Source organism: Dipteris shenzhenensis, chromosome 27 (assembly GCF_047967505.1).
Source record: "Dipteris shenzhenensis isolate YYH24624 ecotype China chromosome 27, Dip_SZ_1.0, whole genome shotgun sequence".
NCBI classification, from domain to species: Eukaryota; Viridiplantae; Streptophyta; class Polypodiopsida; order Gleicheniales; family Dipteridaceae; genus Dipteris; species Dipteris shenzhenensis.
The window spans coordinates 3,666,671-3,686,439 of record NC_141622.1 but is presented as its reverse complement, the minus strand read 5'-3'; the positions used below and the strand labels follow the sequence as shown (position 1 = coordinate 3,686,439).

The 19,769-nt window shown below is 48.0% G+C and overlaps 1 protein-coding gene across 8 annotated transcripts in view; it reads right to left on the bottom strand.

Moving 5' to 3' along the window:
* Nucleotides 1-19,769, bottom strand: part of LOC147883751 (hyperosmolality-gated Ca2+ permeable channel 1.5-like) — a 50,681-nt gene that overhangs the window by 9,551 nt on the left and 21,361 nt on the right. For 7 of the 8 annotated variants that reach the window (XM_087399026.1, XM_087399028.1, XM_087399027.1 and 4 more), the window contains 3 exons: nucleotides 19,011-19,157; nucleotides 18,715-18,850; nucleotides 18,362-18,463 (listed from right to left, as the gene is read on the bottom strand). In XM_087399026.1, the coding sequence (XP_087255152.1) occupies nucleotides 18,362-18,463; nucleotides 18,715-18,850; nucleotides 19,011-19,157 (385 nt within the window). Of the gene's footprint in view, nucleotides 1-18,361; nucleotides 18,464-18,714; nucleotides 18,851-19,010; nucleotides 19,158-19,769 lie in introns of those variants that run through there. The other variant, XM_087399033.1, reaches the window with a different exon arrangement.

The window sequence follows — 19,769 nt, the reverse complement described above, 5'->3', positions numbered from 1 at the left end:
TCTAGATTTTTGGGGGTTTCTTTCTCAACCATTTCCTATTGGGAGTATCTGCCACCCCACACTGAGAAAAAAGATGCTCCAATCTTGCAAAGAACGCATTCGAAAGTACGGGTTTGTACAAGTCTACAAAACTAAAAGAGAGAGAGTGTGAAAAATGGAGCTAGATAAGACATTTTGAACAAAGCATTTATAGATGCTTTCCCTCAAAAAGAGTCACCCTTTGACACTCCAACATCTAACCTACTTCTAAAATGAAGCTAAACTAGTTCTAGCTGATTTCTGTTTTATTACAACCATTCTTTCCCAACATGATAAAAGTAGGACGTCCTTGCCCAATAGGATAAAAATAGGGAATTCTCCAAAAACCATTTTTAGTCTCTAGGACTCCTGCTTTAGCTAAGGTGGAACGAAAAAATTTTGAATCTTGCAATTTGTCTTACGCAACTTGGCCTCCAAGAAGTTTTACAATTCACTTGTAGATGTAGCCGCAACAAAAGCAATGGATTTAACTCTAGCAATTTAGAGATAGTGTGTGCCATAAGGTTGGATTGGTCAAATGGCATAGTGAATGGAGTATGCAAAGGATTAAAGGCAATGCGGCAACGATATGGGTGCAATCTCGTAATTGATGGTAGAGTGAGATACAAGACAAGGCATGCAGTTGTGTTGGGACCACTTTCTTGCGAGTGGTAGATGCCTGAGCTGCAGGACTTCATATTGCAGTGGAGTGGATTTATTGCTACAGTCGAGGATGTGAGTGAGAATGATGTGCAGGGTGATTATTGAAGAAGGCACAACTTGCAAGGAGACTTGGGATCTATCGGAGAGGCACTAGGAAACTATTGTGTATACACTTTGTAATTCCTTCTCCTTAGACTTGATAACGGAGGACATCAGCAAGTTTGATTGGTGCCTGATACTGTTGATTGTGCCTATGAGATCATGTGCTCCAGCCTCCTTCACTAGGAGACCAAGTGCATCTTATCAAGCTAGCCAAGATGTGTTTTGGGTACATCTTCTAAGGAGGGCTGAGATAGGTAGAACCTCAATCGTGCGCGCTCTGGTTGCCCCACGTGTCATGTGTGGTCTCTACATCTCTCATCTAGCCACATCCTGGGTGACGGGCCTCATTGCTGATCCATAGTGCTCTCGTCTCCTCCTCCCCCTCGATCTCATCTGGTGCTGGCTCGGATGCATAAAAATCAGTGACCCGTGTTTGTGCTCGGTCCACCTCGATGTCGTGAGGCATCAACTGTAGCTGATCTCTGGCCTGCCACAAGGGAATCTATGTGTCTCCGCATCTCAATCAGGTAGAGCCCAATGCAAACCTGGTCAAGGAAATGTATCGGTCGTGTGACTGGTCCGAAGCCAAGCCCCTCCTGAAAGAGACAGTGGTATCGCCCTCGGATCTCATAGTAGGCCGGACAAACATTTAGAAAATGCTCCTCTTCCTCGATCTTCCCCAATCGTGCATAGTCTACAGACCCGCTGCTCTCTAGGTATGCCGATTGCTCTCCCAGCCTCAATCCGCAACTAATGGGACGAGACTCGTATCTATCCGATAGCAATCCGCAAGGCGTGTGTGAGACTCTCCTATCCTCTAGGTACTGGGGCCTGATGGTGAGACCATGCTCCGATATCCTCAAAAAGTGGTCATGATAAAACTGGGTCTTGGTGGGGAGCTCATGATCAGCCCCCCCCAAGCCCGAGATGTGTGAAGCTGGAAAAGGTCTAATCGTATGATACAGTTAATCTCATCGTGTGGAAGGAGTCCTGGTGGTGCATCCATGATGTACTGAAAGGGGGGGAGCCTATCCATCTAGATACCATGGCTATCAAACCATGTGGACATCCACACATACCATGCTGTATCAAGGCCTCTCTCTACTAGTCGTCGGGATGACTCTAGTGCCAATCTCAGTAATCTCCACTGAGGTAGGGCCCAAACTCTATGGACTAAAGTCACGGTTTCGAAGAGGGCATCCACCTGGAGAGGTGTCATGGCGAACTCTACCTGTATGATCTAATGGGGATCTGAAGGCTTACTCCGAATCATCCTAGATTCCATGATCACCTGTAGTCTCTCAAATCTCCCTTCCAGTCAGTATCTGAAAGGTCACTCCCTAAAAAGGTGCTACATACATGGCAGTCGGTCTTACGAGAGTGTCAAAAAGCCAGCCCTTTGTCAATGGATCTTGGAAAAGTGCCTAGAAGCACTGTCTCTCTAATCGGGCCAAGGCGGCGGCATGGGTCATCGTGAAATAAGCGATAGCAACAGGGAAACAACCACAACCAAGGGGCTGGTCAAGAGAGAGAGAGAGAGAGCACTCCAAGGGAAAGCCCCCAATGTGAGACACAAAGTGGAGAATGAGGGGAACCATTTATAGGCCCCCCAACTACCCTAGTCGACTAGCTTCCGCTAGCCGTTGGACCAACCAGCCACATCAACTGACCCGACCAGCCAGATCAGCTGGTTGGGTCAATTAGGGTCGGGTTGACCTAACCATGCAAGTCAGTTGATCCACCCTGGTTGGGGCTCAATTTGGGCTCCCAACTCAGACCTAGCAGCCTGCTAAACTAGCCTATCCAAGCCTTACCCTAACCTATCCTCTCCGGGGGGGCACACCCACAATGAAGCCCTCTCTCACTATGAGATGCCATACTCTAACACTCTCTCTATAGCTCATGGTGAGCACAATGATCTGAAGACGCAACCATGGACCCTCCAGCAATGTGCCTACTGGGTTCTCCTCGAAGAGAGCACGAAATAGCCTAGACACTCAAACCATAATGCCACCTCAAACAGCAAATGAAATGTCCTCAGATGATTTCACATGCCACTCTACATGGAGTTCCCAATGGGTTATAGTGATATGTGGAACACACCATGAGCTTTTATCCTCGATGAACACATCACATACAGGAACCTCGAGCAACGAACTCCCGAACACACCATGTCCATGGTCTTTGCAATGAGCTCTGAACTCATTTGGTCTATATAGCTCCACGGCCTTGCTTTGCCTACCAGATTTTCAAATGATTGGGGCCGTTATCAGCTTGCACTCCCACACACATGTCCTCTCTAGATGTGACCCGTGTGGGAAAACTGTCTTATAGTTAGAAGGCTAGTGCCAACAGGCGGTCCTTGGCAACCACTGCTGCCTTGGACCACCTAATTGGGAAAATGAGTCTGACTCCCAATCCGAGACCGACAATCTCCAGCCGCATGCCCTCTCTAGTACTTACTCTGCTTTTCCTTATGCACTATCGAAAGTGCTTCACCACCTAGAGTGCCCACTGCCACCTGGAGTGACCTTGAGCTTACCCTGAGAGACGAAGTCCTCCTCAAGGAGAAGGAAGCACAAGTCATCAAAGTCTAGCTAACTTGTTGTGACCTTGCACCTCAAAGATCAAGAGACCATGTCCTAATCTAGGGCAAGCTTGGCTAGAAGGAGGGCCACCAACTGGAGAGATGTGAGGGCAATACCCACCATTGCCTATAGCTGATCATGGAGGACCTAAGCCTGCATCAAGAATGGCTGCATGGTACTTGCTCTGTGAAACTCGAGATTGTACAATTGTCCCTACAAAGTGACAACTCACATCGCCGAATCCCTTGCGTAGAGATCCTCTAGCTTGGACCATACCTCATATGCACTGTTCAGTGCCTGAACAGCAGGACAAAACTTCTTTGTGATTGTCTAGACCAATGGTGAATGGGCCTTTGAATCCTTGAGCTCCTCTTGAAATTCATCCTCCTGGGCAGCATCCTAGTAGATAGAGCTCTTGGACGTTCACGCTTCTGCTCATAACCTTGAACAAGCTCCCATAAGCCCTTGTGGATGAACCATATCTTCATGTGGAGAGGGGTCTTAGACGAGATCTTGCCTCGATACAACGGATGCAGCAGTCTTCTCCAGGCTCTGGGGAGCTCGGACGACAAGAGGTTAGAGCCCGAGCCATGCTAGAGGAGATCACCCAGCGACGCTCAGAGTTCTCGTTTCATGCTTCCAAGTCCTTTTGGGCTAGGAAAGGCGACAGGATGTGCAGAGAGTTCTTCAGGACTCATGGCCAGAGGTCAGCAGGGGGACAGCTCCGATCTCTTAGAGCGCAGGATGGTAGTGTCAGAACAGATCCGGGACTTGGCGACAGATTTCTATAGATCCCTGTTCCAGCAGGAGCCCCCAGACCCTCGTGCCCGCTGTTGCAGGGAGGAGGTGTGGAGGTATACACCGTCGCTCGTGCAGCCTAGCATGAGTGAAACCCTTCTCGCCCCTTTCACCGTGGCAGAGTTGCAGGATGCAGTGAGCGCTATTGATGGGCAGAAATGCCCAGGTGAGGATGGGCTCTCTAGAGCTTTCTTCACCACCTTCTAAGAGCAGGTCCACCACCCCTTGCTCGCAGCCTTCCAGCATATCTTCTCCAGTGGACAAATGCCAAAGAGCCTTGCGACAGGCTTGATTTGCCTCGTCCCCAAAGGGGGGGATCGTCAGGAGATCAGACAGTGGCGCCCTATCACCCTCCTCCCGACTGCCTACAAAATCCTCGCCAAGATGATCAGTAGCCGCATCCGCCCCCTGCTACATGACTTGATCCTTTGTCCAAGATCGCAGCATTTTGGACAACATTTTCACATTCTCAGAGGCGACGGAGTGGGCCTAGCACAGTGGCCAACACCTTGCCATACTCCTTCTTGACTTTGGGAAGGCGTACGACAGGGTAGACTGGTTCTTCTTGGAAAGTACACTTTCTCGGTTCGGTTTTCCAGACGAGTGGATCAGAGGTATTGCTAGTCTCTACAGGTCGGCCTCTAGCCGGGTTATCATCAGCGGCAGGATGGGGGAGAGATTCACCCTCGAGCGCTTGGTGCGTCAGGGCTGCCCGCTTGCGCCCCACCTCTTTCTATTTTTTGCGGAGGCCATGACTCACTTCCTACGAGCCCGTACCACTGGTCTTCGAGGGATGCGCCTCCCTATTCGGGACGATGCAGAACTTCTGGACTCCGAGTATGCAGACGACACGGCCCTGTATGTGCAGGATGATATGGAGTCATTGGAGCGAGTGAGACTGTCTTTAGAGGTTTTCTGCCTAGCTGCTGGGGCGAAAATCAACTGGCATAAGTCAATTGGTTTTCTTACGGATCGGGAAGCCAGCTCACAGTGGGGTATTTTCCTGGGGTTTCGCTGGATCCCTAGAGGACAGACGACACGTTACTTGGGATTCCAGATAGGTCTGGATATCACACCGGCTCAGCAGTTCTTACCGGTCCTAGTCTCCATACGACGAAAGCTAGCCCTCTGGAGCATGGCTCGGCTATCTTTGGCAGGCAGGGCCCTTGTGGTCAACCAAGTCCTTCTTGCCACCGCTTGGTACGTGGCATCTTGCTGGTGTTTCTCGAGATCGTGTGTAGCCCAGCTGAGGAGATTGGTGCGGAACTTTCTTTGGTCTGGCTCAGATGGTTCCGGCACCACCAGAGCCTAGGTCGCCTGGCAGACGGTCATTCTCCCCCAGACAGAGGGTGGTCTCAGCATCATAGATCCAGAACTACAGAGTCAGGCATTACTTGGCAAGTTAGTCATCCGCGGTCTGACCCCAGGAGGGCAGACGTGGAAGCTCTTACTTCAGCATGGTCTCAGCGCGTGTATCCCCCAGAGAGGGGGTGATTGGCAGCCGTCTATCCGGTGGATTTTCACTTCTGCCCCACTGACTCAGCCTCGTTCCCCCTTCCTCTGTAGCCTCGTCTCGGTCTGGAGGAAGCTACGGCACAGCCTCTCTCATGTTCCCCCCAACTGCTGAGAGGAGATAGACAGACAGCCCCTGATCTGGAGCAGCCAGGTGACAGATGATACAAGTCGCCAGCTTGGAGAGAGATCCCATATCCCATGGGCGATCTGGGCACGTGGGCCTACGCGCTCGCTCCGGGTTTGGAGGGACGTCTATAGCCAGTTGAGCCCAGGCGAGCTAGCAAGAGCAGTAGGTACGGCACGTGGGATCCAGGCTCGACGAGCGGAGATCGATGCTGCCATTTCTGCAGGTTGGAGGATTCCCATGATCACCAGACAGCTCCTCCTGGGAGATGAGAGGTGGCTAGGGCAGTTCACACCCCGTGGCATTCCTTTGGTGGTTGCAGGCCTTTTCTCGGACTCCTCGATTCACTTCTTCTCCGTCGCCGATGGTAGCCGTCTCCAGAGCAGAGAGGCCGTGATCAACCCCCAGCTTCCCTGGCAGCGCCTTCGCATCATAGGGCTGCAAGGGAAAACATGGCATGTAGACCCCCTGATTATGTAGGACCAGGACTAGAGACTCTAGATTTGGGAGGGCCGCTCCTTGACAGAGGTGGAGTGGGACCCAGGGGAGTGGCACTGGCCACCACTGGAGACCTCAGAGAACCCTACCCCCTTCTTCTCATACAGTGCACGTACTGGTAGGCGTGCTCTTGGGGCTCTCCAGCGCAGGCTACCCACACAGGCACATAGTTGGTATGCCCAAGGGATATCTCTGGTTTTTCTTCGCACATTCTGGAAGACTCTTTGGGCAAGCTGGCACCCGAGGAAGATCTCTTACTTTCTTTGGATGGTGGCCCACAAGGGGCTACCAGTTCGCAGCTGGCTAAGGCAGATGGGGCAGAAGGGGCACTGCCAGATGTGTTTTCAGGAGGAGTCGTCCCTGAAGCACTGCCTTTGGAGCTGCTCGCATGCTCAGACAGTGTGGAAGGGAGTCATGGGGATCTTAGCGAGGGCTGCACCCGAGCTAGGACCGGTCACTTGGGGAGCCGTTTGTTGGTGCAGCACCGAGATGGGACATCACTTGGCTTATGAGTTCTCTAGGCAGGATCCAGTTTTCTTCATCACGCAGGCCACTTGGGCATACATGGACAGCTTCCCTTGGCATCTGACAGAGACAGATGCAGGAGCGATGACTCGGCACCCAGTTTGGGAGATCATAGGGAGTATTGTAGGCTGGCATATCTGGACTTCCAGATGCGCGCAGACCTTAGGAGACCATGCTTCTTCTGCTACCCAAACCCTAGCGGACGTTTGGAGCCGATCATTCACACGCTCAAGGGTCAGTGGGTTCAGATTCAGGGGGAGTCCCAGGCAGGGAAGGAGAAGAGACGGCGCTTCCTTCGCGACTGGGACCATCGAGAGCTGTTCTTCCAGCACTCTGCTCAGAGTCTTCAGTGGCATTACTCCCCCCCACCGTGGCTGTTTGTCCACACTCCGATGATTATGCCCTAAGAGGCTTGTAATTAGTATTTTGTTACCATGGGCTGTATCCGTTTTGTGATTGCAGCCCGCTGGCCTTTAGGCCCTCTTGTACCCTCGTTTTCAAGCAATATAACTAGCACTACTTTTTGCGCAAAACCCACACACACACTTTTTTTTTTTTTGGTAAAATCCATTGTATTTATATCCTCATAAATTTACAATATGGGAAGTCTCCCATACGCTCTCAATACACAATCTGACCTCCTCGAAGGTTTACAGATTTCTTCTTCCACAGCCATGGATTGACAAGCATGCCAACACTCTTTGGAATTTGGATAGGCCTTTATCTTGGTGGCAATCCCGACTCATGAAAATCTGGAAAGCCAAATTGCCATTGAAACAGAGGCTTTTCTTTTGGAGATGTATAGTGGGAGCCTTTTCCATTGGGGTGAAATTGGCAGCACGCCGCATTGCTTCTCCTTTCTGCCCCCGTTGCTCTCATCCCCGCGAGACAGTTCCTCACTTATTATGGTTTTGCCCGCACTCTCGCACATTGATCACTCATGTTTCTCATTTACTGCGGCTTCGGTTCCCTTCTATCAGATTTGGGAAACTTTTCTGGATGTTTGGATGCCTCTCATCTCAAACCCACACACACACACACACACACACACACACACAAAAAACTTCATGTTGAGCTTCCAATGGGCATAGTTCGTGCCGTCGGGCTTATCCTCCTTACTCGTACATAGGGGGTCCCATGATGCTATTCCAGAATCTACACACACCTTGGCTTGAACCTAACAAGAGCAGCCCTTTGGTGAAGAAGAAAAGAAGAAAAGACTCGATGGGGGTATGGGAAAGAAGAAGAGGAAGCCTTCTCCAACAGATGGCTTGTCCACAACCATCCATGCCACAGGTAGACTGCTCTGAATAGACTCCTCTTCCACTTGCCTCAAATCTCCTGCTGCGAATCCTGATCAGCATGTCGAATAGCCCTCAAAACGCCTTGGCCAGGCTGCTAGGAACTGCCGCCCCAACACACCTTTGGCAGGTTGCTCCTGCTACCTGAAATTGTACCAAACTGCCACAAATAGCTGCCTAGAATCTCTACTGCAGATCACCCTCAAACAGGCCTGTGTCAGCCTTGCTGCCGACCCATTTTCTGTCCACCATGTGTAGACTGTACCTTAACAGGTGCTTAAATGCTACCTCAGATCGTCAGCTCATCCCTCTCTTGTTCCCTCATCGACGACGGCGAATGATACCATGTGAGAGTTGTGTACATGCGGAAGCGTACTGAAGAGAGAGGGAGAGAAAGACACATGAAATAGGCAATAGCAACTGCATATTGATCCAGGGAAACAACCACAACCAAGGGGCTGGTCAAGAGAGAGAGGACACTGCAAGGGAAAGCCCCCAATGTGAGACACAGTGTGGAGAATAGGGGGAGCCATTTATAGGCCCCCCAGCCAGCTTAGGCTGGCCATTGGACGAACAGCCAAGTCGGCTGACCCGACCAGCCAGGTCAGCTGACCTGACCCTGGTTGGGTCAGGTTAGGGTCAGGTTGACCCGACCATGCAAGTCGGTTGACCCGTCCTGGTTGAGACCCAATTTTGGCTTCCAACTTAGCCCTACCAACCTGCTAAACTAGCTCTACCCTAACCCATCCTCTCTGGGCGGGCACATCCACAACAAAGCCCTCTCTTAGTATGAGATGCCATACTCTAACAGGATCTCCTGGATGAAGGGTACAATAAGAAAATACAACGATATCCCCCTGGCCGGCCGCTCTATGGGGGATTAGCTTATACAAATGTTGAACACATAGCCACTCCGGTGGTTTATAATGCCATATCATACCACCGTGAAATGAAGGAAAGGGCATGGCTCCCATATACTGATAAAAACTCCTGCCTTACCATTCTAAAGGACAAGCTCCCTTGAATGTTCTCATAACCACAAGCTATTCCTATGTTTGTCACCCAGGACACCACTCCCAAGGTGAGCACCATCTCATCTTGAATCCCAACAAAGACCATCCTCAATGCTTTCTCCTGTGCCATTGGACAATCCACTGGAGTGCCTATAAGACTCCTCTGCAAAAACACATCGTGAGCACGTAACTGAAACCGACCAAACCCAAGCCATGAGCCCACTACAAGGGTCGGTATACATTGGAGTCCGGAGTATGGACAAAGGTGTACATTGAAGTCCAGAGTATTGATGAAGGTGAACTCCTGCCCTACCATTCTAAAGGACAAGGTCCCTTGAATGTTCTTGTAATCACAAGCAAGTCCTGTCTATTACCCAGGCCACCACTGGTTTGGTCGGTATACAGTGAAGTCCGGAGTATGGATGAAGGTGAACTCCTGCCCGAATGTTCTCATAACCACAAGCAAGTCCTATGTCTGTCACAAAGGCCACCACTCCCCAAGTGACCACCATCTCTTCTTGAATCCCAGCAAAGGCCATCTTCAATGCTCTCTCCTATGACAGTGGACAATCCCGAATGGAGTGCCTCTGAGACTTCTCTGCAAAACCACATCGTAAGCATGTAGCTGAAACCGACAAAACCCAGGCCATGAGCCCACTTGGCTGCTTGGTCCAATGGCCAGCCAAATCTGGCCTAACGAGGCTGGCTTGGGGGCCTATACATGGTTCCCCCCATTCTCCACTCTGTGCCACACAATGGGGGCTTTCCTTGGAGTGTTCTCTTCTCTCTCTTGACCAGCCCCTTGGCTGTGGCTGTTTCCCTGGATCAATATGCAATTGCTGTAGCCTATTTCATCTCTCTCTCTCTCTCTCTCTCTCTCTCTCTCTCTCTCTCTCTCTTCAATATGCTTCCGCACATGCACCACTCTCACATGGTATCATTCGCCATTGTTGATGAGGGACCAAGCGAGGGCTAAGCTGACGCATACCTAGGGAGTTGCCACGTATATCTGAGGTAGCACTTCAAGGCACCTATTTAGGTGCAGTCTGCACACATGGTGGATAGAAAAGGGGTCGGCAGCAAGGCTGACACAGGCCTGTTTGAAGGGGGAATCTGCAGCAGAGATTCCAGGCGGCTATTCGTGGAAGTCTGGTACAATTTCAGGCAGCAAGAGCAGCCTGCCAAAGGTGTGTTGGAGTGGCAATTCCTAGCAGCCTGCCCAAGGTGTTTCGAGGGCTATCCGACGTGCTGATCATGATTTGCAGCAGGCAATTTGAGGCAAGAGGAAGAGGAGTCTGTTCAGAGCAGTCTACCTGAGGCGCGGAGTGCTGTGGATACCATGTTAAGTCTCTGTCCAAAGGTATGTCCGGACATCAATCTGAGAAGGTATTTGAAAAGGAGGGGTTATCGCCTCCTCTCTTCAAATGATGTGGGATGTCTCAGGAAAAATTTGCTCACATTGCATCGCAAACCCTGAGAATAGCTGGCTACAAATCTCACCTTTGAGCTCCTACCCAAGCAAGTAGCCCTCATCCTAGAAAACATCCACCTGGTACTGGGCTCCCAAGGGCTTCCCAACTTTGGCCATATCTCATGAAGTCTATGAAGGGGTAGCCTCTTCCATGGCTCACTGCCAGGCAGCATGCCTTTGATAATGAGCTTCGCGAGGAATTCTCTGTTCTGACACTTTTGAGTCCACAATGCCTAGCTCTTCTCTGGACTGACTGAATAAATGGCATCCCAAGCCACTTTCGTCCTAGCCAAGCAGCCATCCCCTCTTGACCAGATGAAGTTCTTGAGGAGTCGCTTCACTTGGCTGATGCAAGATCTAGAAAAGGCCTAACAAGAGATTATGCACCACATAGTAGCAAGCAAAACCTGGTTGGCAACCACTCCTCTACCTACCAAGGATAGCTTGGCTGAGCTCCAATGCAAGAGCTTCCTCCAAATGCTCAAAAGAAGTGGTTCCAACTATTGCTCCGATGTGATGTCCAGTCATACATGACATCCCAGATGTCACACTATAGTCCCTCTAGGCACCCGAGTAAAGTCTATGTGCGATCTCCAGTCTGGGTGTGCTGAATCAGTAACCCAAATCCCGCAAGACTTGTGCAAGTTGATAATAGCAAATGCCTAGAAGTTGTCTACCCCTCCACCAAAGTGCACTGCCATATCGTCTACAAACTTTGCATCAAGAAGCTCCTCCGAAACTCAATGGGCATCCTCATGCCACAAATGCATGTGCCTCTGTCTTGCAGAAAAATACTCATAGGCTCTACAATAAATAGAAAAAGTAGAGGGCCCAAGGGACTTCCCTGTCTCATTGATGTAGCTATGTGAAATCTGTCTCCTCAACCTCACTTGGCTATGTGCTGTGGATAGAGTACTTTACTAACACCCCTACTTTCCATTGTTTCGGATCCATCCTATTCAGAGTCCCCTCAAGAAACTCTCAATCCACTTTATCATAGGCCTTCCCAAAATCATAAAGTGGTTCAAAACCATGGAAGGTATGCATCCCGATTCCAAGGTCACTATGGGGGACAACTGGTCATGCCTTGTGAAGGGTGTTGGTAGTATTCCATTCATCACGACTACAGGAAACGAGGAGCTGATTTCCAGTCAGATGGACAAGCACAATATGTCGGTCTTATTTGACAACGGCAAAGTCACTGTCACATCCAAGGCAAATGGAAAGGTAGTGGCTCAAGGAGTCGAGGAGCATGGGCTATATCGGCTCAACGCTCTGTTGGTGCACGGGGATCATGGTAGATCCAAATTGTGGCATGAGCGGTTTGGTCACGTCAACTATGGCACTCTCACCAAGATGCAGAAGACAAAGATAGTAGATGGACTTCCACTGATTGCAGGCAATGATCGTGTTTGCAGGGCTTGCTTGGAGGGCAAGCAACCAAGAGACAAGTTCCCACAGTAGGCCTCATCACCAGCCAAGAAGCTACTCGAGTTGGTTCACGCCGACATTTGCGGCTCAATGTCGACAAATTCATTCACAGGTTCGCGATATTCTCTTTATTTGTGGATGATTTCAGTCGCATGACGTGGGTATTCTGCCTAGCCAAGAAGTCTCAGGCTTATGAAAAATTCAAAGACTGGAAGACCCAGGTAGAGAAGGAGAGCGAGGAGGTAATCAAAGCCTTCCGCACCGACAAAGAGGGAGAGTTCACTTCTACCGAGTTCAATGGATTTTGCAAGCAGCACGGGATCAAGAGACAGCTCACTACAGCTCGCACATCTCAGCAGAATGGAGTGGCTAAGAGGAAGCACATGACCGTCACAGAGACAGAGTTGACCATGTTGCGAGGGAGGAATGTCTCGAAAGCTTACTGGGGTGAAGCCGTGAATACTACCGTTCACATCCTCAATAGAACCAAGACCAAGGCTGTTGATGACAAGACTCCATATGAAGCTTGATTCCCATATCCGGGTTTTCGGTTCTAATGCATTTGTTCATGTGCATAAAGATGAGCGAACGAAGCTTGATTCCCATAGCCGAAGATGTATCTTTGTGGGATACATTGAAGAATCCAAGGCCTATCGCCTTTTTGACCTGGAAAAGAAGAAGATCCTTATCAACAGTCCAAGCCACAGCCTGCAAAAGAGGTTCCTGAACTCCGGCATTCCCCCCACCCAAGGTCACCATCCAAGAGGTGGAGCTGACTGAAGACCCCGAGGAGGAGGAGGAGGAGGAGCATGCCATTCCAGAGCCAGCTCCCAAGGCAACTCCATCAAAGACACCTCCATTAGAGAAGAAGCTACCTCAATGGTATTTGAAGACTTTAGCAGACTCACGGGTCACGGACATTCTCGAGAGCAGTTCCGGAGTGCGGCGGTCTCAACACAACATGAAGACTCCCTCCGTGAACTACGCTATGGTGGCTCAGCTTCAGAAGCCCTGTTCTTTCCAAGAAGCGAAGGATATTCTAGAATGGCATGAAGCCATGCAGGCAGAGATGGATGCTATTTTGAAAAATGACACCTGGGATTTAGTGCCCAAACCAACCAAGTGGAAGGTCATTGGGACTAAATGGGTGCACAAGCTTAAGTTCAAGTCAGATGGGAGCTTGGACAAGTACAAAGCAAGATTGGTAGTGAAAGATTATGCACAGTCAGAAGGACTTGACTTTGACGAGACCTTCGTCCCCATAGCTAGGATGGTGACTATTCGGACAGTATTTGCCTTGATTGCTCATCACAATTAGCCTATTTTTCAGATGGACGTCAAGTCTGCATTTTTTAATGGTACCCTGGAGGAGGAGGTACATGTGGCACAGCCACCAGGATTTTAGATTCCAGGATCCCCATCAAAAGTCTGCAAAATGAAGAAGGCCTTATACGAGCTGAAACAAGCCCCCAGAGCTTGGTACCAGCGGATAGATATTTTCTTTCTGAAGATCGAGCTTCATCGGAGTCTATCAAAGGCAAATCTTTATCTTGACACAGAGGGGGATTTGCGGCTGGTATTGATTATGATGATGACCTCACCATTACACGGGATCATACAAAGAAGATTGCTCAGGTCAAGAGACTTCTCATGGAGGAGTTCAAGATGACTGACTTAGGCATACTTCACTACTTTATTGGGATTGAGGTGAAGTAGGGAAAGAGCTGTATCTTTATTTCACAGGAGAAATATAGCAGGAAACTGCTCAAGCGTTTTCAAATGGAAAATTGCAAAGCAACAGTGACTCCCATGGAAACTGGTCTGAAGCTGAGTGTGCGTGATCCATCTCAGCCGGTTGATTCATCTCTGTATCGACGCTTGGTGGGGAGTTTGCTTCACCTCACCAATACCCAACCGGATATTTCCTACGCAGTTGGATTGCTCTGTCAGTTCTCCGCCACACCCAAGAAGGCCCATTGGGATGCAGGTATGAGGGTGCTAAGGTACTTGAAGGGTACCTACACCTACGGCATCACTTGTACGAGAGGCATTGAGTTGGGAGGTTTCTGCAATAGTGATTGGGCAAGTGATATTGATACCCGGACTCCGGAGACCGACTTCCGGATATTGTTTCTTACTCTCATCAGGAGCTATGTCATGACTGAGTAAGAAACAACCTACTGTCATCCTTTCATCTATAAAGATGGAGTACAGGGCTGCTTGTACAGCAGCATGCAAAGCAAACCCCGTGTTTCACACACGGACGAAGCACATCGAGGTTCACAACCACTTTGTTCAAGAACTCATCAACGAGGAAGTCATAGAGTTGATGTACTACCCCACCAACGACAACATCTCGGATGTCTTCATGAAGGCACTTCCTAGGGAGCAGATGGAACACCTCATTCGACTGGGGATTGGCCCACAGTTGTGTCGTTGAGAGGGGGTGTTAGAAATGTCACTGCCCCACTTGTGAGCCCCCGATTGGAGGGGACAAGGGGGCAGGAGACTGTAGAGGGAAAGGGGCTGAGGTAACCTAGCTGCATGGAGGACTGTGCCAGCAAGAAGATTGCACCAGCATTGTACGGGGGCACATGGAGCAGTACCAGGACCAGCCAGCAGCAGCAAAAGGCCCACAGAGGGGGCCTATTTATAGGCCAGACCAGCCAGGTCTTGTCGGCCTAGATTCAGCCCCAAAAGGGGCCCTGACCAGGTCGGTTCAGTCGGCTGCAGCAGCAGACTGGTCTGGTTGGTCACTTTCAGGGCTCCAGGCCCTCCTATAAAAGGGGCTCCATTCCTCCCTCATTCTCCATCACCAGCACTCACCTGCCTAGCACCAGGCAAGCGTGCAGGGAGAGGAGAATACTCAGTTCTTGCTGACAGCTTCCTTGCTGTCCTTTGTGCTCATCCTTGAGCTTTTGTCTGCCCACTTTTGTGGAGGAATATATTTGAGTTTTTGTCCTATCTCTATCTCCGTCTCTTTGAGTGTTGTATGAGCTAGATCGAGAGTGTGAGGTGTGAGTGATTCTATCCTCTATTTCCAACACCCACATCCTATGGGCTAGCTGCAATGGTGCCATCTAGAATCAAATGCACCAGACCAGCTAGGGAACAGAGGCAGCTTATTTGCAAACCTAGAAACTTTATAACCGAACCTGCTCTCAAGAAAGACAAGCACCTATGCATCCGGGAACTGTGTGCATCAAGAAAACAACCACGAATCAACGAGGCAAAGGCCCTATCTATAGACGAAGCTATGAATCTGAAGGCCTGTGGTAAACAAAGCTGAGGCAGCCGAAGCCAAAGCAAGTGAATTGAGATGTCATGACTGTGGTTGCAATTGACATAACTGATGTCCGGCACTGCAGAGTAGAGGATGCCTTGGCAAGAGCACGAACTGATTACTAGATACATGTGAATCAAGGAGCCCTATGTGGAGTTAGCTTGAAGGTCCCTCATATGCAAACACCTCAAAAATAGGTGGTAGTGAGCTTCCATGCATGCAGCTTCTCCGGCAATAACCTCACAACAAAACTTGGAATAAACTTGCAAATCCCATGGGTCATACCTCTTTGCGAACAACGAGTTCAATAAATCAGGCTTCTTCAGGGCATTGAAAGCTCTTCTTATTCCCCGGCACACTTGAGACCAAAATAGAAATAGGATAGGTGGAGGATGCAAGTAGAGAAGGGGATGAGTGAAGGAAGATAAGAGGGTTAAGGGTGGAGCAGTGTAACTAGAAAACGCGTTTCGCCCAGGCGAAACATTTAGTGGAAACGGGCGCAACGCCGGTGCATTGGGCGAAACGCCCTGGTGCCAAAGTGTTACTATTTTTTACTCTTTTGAGTGTGCTCAGTGTATATGTGTGTATCTGAGAGCTCTTTTCACGCACACACACATAGCATTTGGAGATAATTATTTATGTTTGATATATAATTAATATATAATACAAATTTAAAACCCGTTTCTAGATGAGACGCCTGGCAAAACCTAGAAACGTCGAAATGCATTTCTAGAAACGTTTCTTGTGACACTGGGGTGGAAGAGGAGAGCCATTGGGGCAGCTTGTTGTTCTAATATTACAACCCAAGCAACGGGCTATGTGGCCATAAGGAAGTGGGCAAATAAGGCAACAAGATTGTTTATGGTGTAGCTGTGTTCACCTTACCTCTTTCTTTCTGCACCTATGGTATGGATTGTACCATAACAGTATGGTACCTTCAGCAAGTGAAGCTTGCAATATTTGAAAAGCTCTACCTAAGTTCTGTACATATGTACGTACCACAGTTTACTACAGTCAACTGTATGTTGTACGGATGGCCAAATTGATACTTAGTGATACACGAGCTGCATGTACCATGCAAGGTAGAATAGTATTGTGAAGCTCCTGAGTCCCGACTCATACCTCCATCTAAGATTATGCATGCCAAGTATTTTATTCTTGGCACAATCTTTTTGTATTAGTTGGCTTAGTAGTGACATGAGCATTGCATGTTAAGCTTTTTTGTTGGCTGTTTTGCTTACATGCTTCTTGGCACAATCTTTTTGTATTAGTTGGCTTAGTAGTGACATGAGCATTGCATGTTAAGCTTTTTTGTTGGCTGTTTTGCTTACATGCTTCTTGTATTCATTGGGACTCAACGGCAATAGAATGGGTGACAAGTGCATGTTTTCGAAAATGGATACATGTTCTTGTGTTAATTATAGGTAGTGGTATAGGAAAAATCTTAATTTTTTGAAACCCATCATATGGATATTCGGAGTATTGCCAATACTGGTATAGTAATGCAAGTTTTGTAAGTGTGTATGCGTGTTTTGGGGCGAGGGTGAGGGCGGGGGGCGACAAAGGGGAGCTATAGCCGTGTGAGGACGGGCGACAAAAGGGGAAATGGCAAGCTAGACAGCTCGCTGCCCTGAAAACACAACACGGGCTCCTGCATCCCAAGGCAGGTATGTAAGGCAACCAGCAGAAAGGGAGCTGCAGCAAAAAACGGCATGGTGAAACCAAGGGATTGTGGAATTTCAAGACTCGTGGCAATCTTACAGGTTGCTTAGCCCAAAATCAATTCCCATATCCAACCAATGTACTTATAGACCCCAAGAATGGCACCCTCCAAGTCCAAGACCATTGAATACCAAATGAGAGGCTAGCTTTTTGTCTCATCATTGACCTGAGGATGGATGGTGTGAGGCCTATGCAAAGACCCCTCTTACTCTCGATGGGGTTTTCATCACATATACAGCAAGAGAGTAAACAATAGATGCATTAGAGCTTCGCGCAGCTTTGGGCAAATCACAAACTTTCCTCTAGGTGTAAGATACTAGCATACTCACTAACATGACACTATTCTCATCCTCATCACTTGCCTTATGGATATCACTCAAGATTGGGACCCATCATCCTTGGCTCTCCCAGCTCATGTTCTTTATTGATATCTCATGATCAGGTTGAGTTTTCCTTCCCAATGATGTATATGCCAAGTTTGAGACAAGTTGTTTAAGGTTGTGCATCCCTCGTTTTTATTTCTGGAGAAGTTAAATATCTTCACTGTTATGTAAGACCAAAATAATGCAAGTTTCTCCATATTTCCAAGAATTCTTTCTACAATGGTTCTAAGCCGAAGATAAACCATCCATGTATGTGAAACCCCTAGTGACCATACCAGCAAGTGCCAAATATTTCACTCAAGATTAAGAAGAAAATTGTTTTTGGTGTCATTGTGGATGAAGGATATGGAGTTGATATCAGCTTAAAGGCTATTATGGTACCCAAAGGTATGTTACGAGATGTTGTCATTACAATTGGTGGAATATACAGTGTGTCTATTAGTCATACCTCCCTCTGGGGCAAAAAAGCACAGCAGGCATGCATGCACACATGCACGTACCATTTACAGCAGAAAATACAAATTTTAGAAATCTTGAGGGTTAGGATGGGTGATAAAGATTTCAGTTACAATCAAAGCAACACATTTGTCCCATAAGTTTGAAAAGGAGAAGAGGAATGAGTGTCGAGAACATCACACACCAAGTTGACAAGCAATGTCAAATACGAATAACTACAGCCACAATTTACCACAAATTGACTGAATAAGAGTGCATTCTCAATGTGACAAATCTAATTAGCACCAATCTGAGTCTTTGAGAATCACTTAGCATCTAAACGCTTAACACACAAGCATGTAAGCACATGTAAATCACCTCAACTGTCTCAAACTCCTTACACATTTGATGCCATAAATTGGCATTCACTATCTTGTTCCACACACAACTAACACTATAACCACAAATCTAGCAAGTGAAGACTTAGAAACCTGATGTGATAAGTAGTAGTCAGGATGATTCACTCGAAAGAAATGTTCTACATGAAGGCTGACTGATTCATCCGGATCTGCTGGTATATTTTTTACTAACACCTACAGAACATTGCATTAGTTAGTCTCCAAGGTGTCAAGTCCCACCACAACTTTCCATCATGACAAAACATACTATCAATGAAAAGCTTAACGCTAATAATGACAAGCATTCCTCAAGCATAGATCAATACACAGCATATAAGTCAAAAAGGACCCAGCAAAACTCTTTTCTAGGCTGCTACCATGAGTCACCTAACCTGTCGAGATTCATCCATTCAAAAACTATTACATCCAAGGGAGTTTTGACATACCGTGAAATGGTCAGGCCTTCGGCGTCGCGCATCATGGTAGAGTATCCGCATTAGCATCACTGTTTTGTATTCTGTGAAAAGCACTCCGCATATCCATGCAGTGAATACATACGCCATGGAAACGTGTACCCAGAATCTTCACTCATATTTGTAAAAATGATCAACAAGTCAGGACATGATTTGTAAGAGTAATATTCCACATCTGTAATCACAAGACGTGCTATAAGATTACAGGAATTTTTAGAGAACATAATTGTTGCAAAATGTGAGTTGGGGTTGGGAGTTTTGGATTTTACCTTTGGGATCCATCAGGAACATTGCTTATGGAAAGCTTATCAATATTGACATAGAAAACCTCATTACTCGTCAAACCCCCACCAGTTGCATTGACGGGAACAAGAATTATAAATCCCACGAGCATCAAGGGTACGAAGATTTTCAGCCTGTGACACACAGTCACCTTGAAATATTTACTCACATGGTCAAGATACCAGGTGAGAGTTGGACTTCACCCACATCACATTTTTCCTTCTTTAATGTGCATGTTATCTTCCAGTCTATCTAATGCTTAAAAACATGCTTGATGGATCAATGGGGTTAAATCTGGGCCACATTACATGCACTCAAGATACTCAGCATGCCACTATGATAGAAACGATTTTGCTAGAAAGAGAGAAATGTTATTAACGTCTTCAAATGACGGAAGGGTCCATCAAACTGAAAAAAACCAGATACATTAAAAGCTAAGAGGGTGGGGCCACTAAAGTGGGCATCTACACCCAAGGCTGATATCTGAGATGAGAAGATAGATAGAGAGATCCATCACATTGTTGATGCAGGAGAGTATACAAATGCAAAGGACAAAAGGCAGAGAGATCCCTATCAAATGGCCATCCAATCAGCTAACCATCCGGGTGATGGGACCTGTGTATGATGTCAATGGGACCAAATCCGCCATACGGTACCAAAACATAAGTACAAAAGGAATGCGTAAAAGCCTAGCATAGGACAGGCGAATGGTAGAACTATCATACGCTGACTTAGTGTACTAGCTG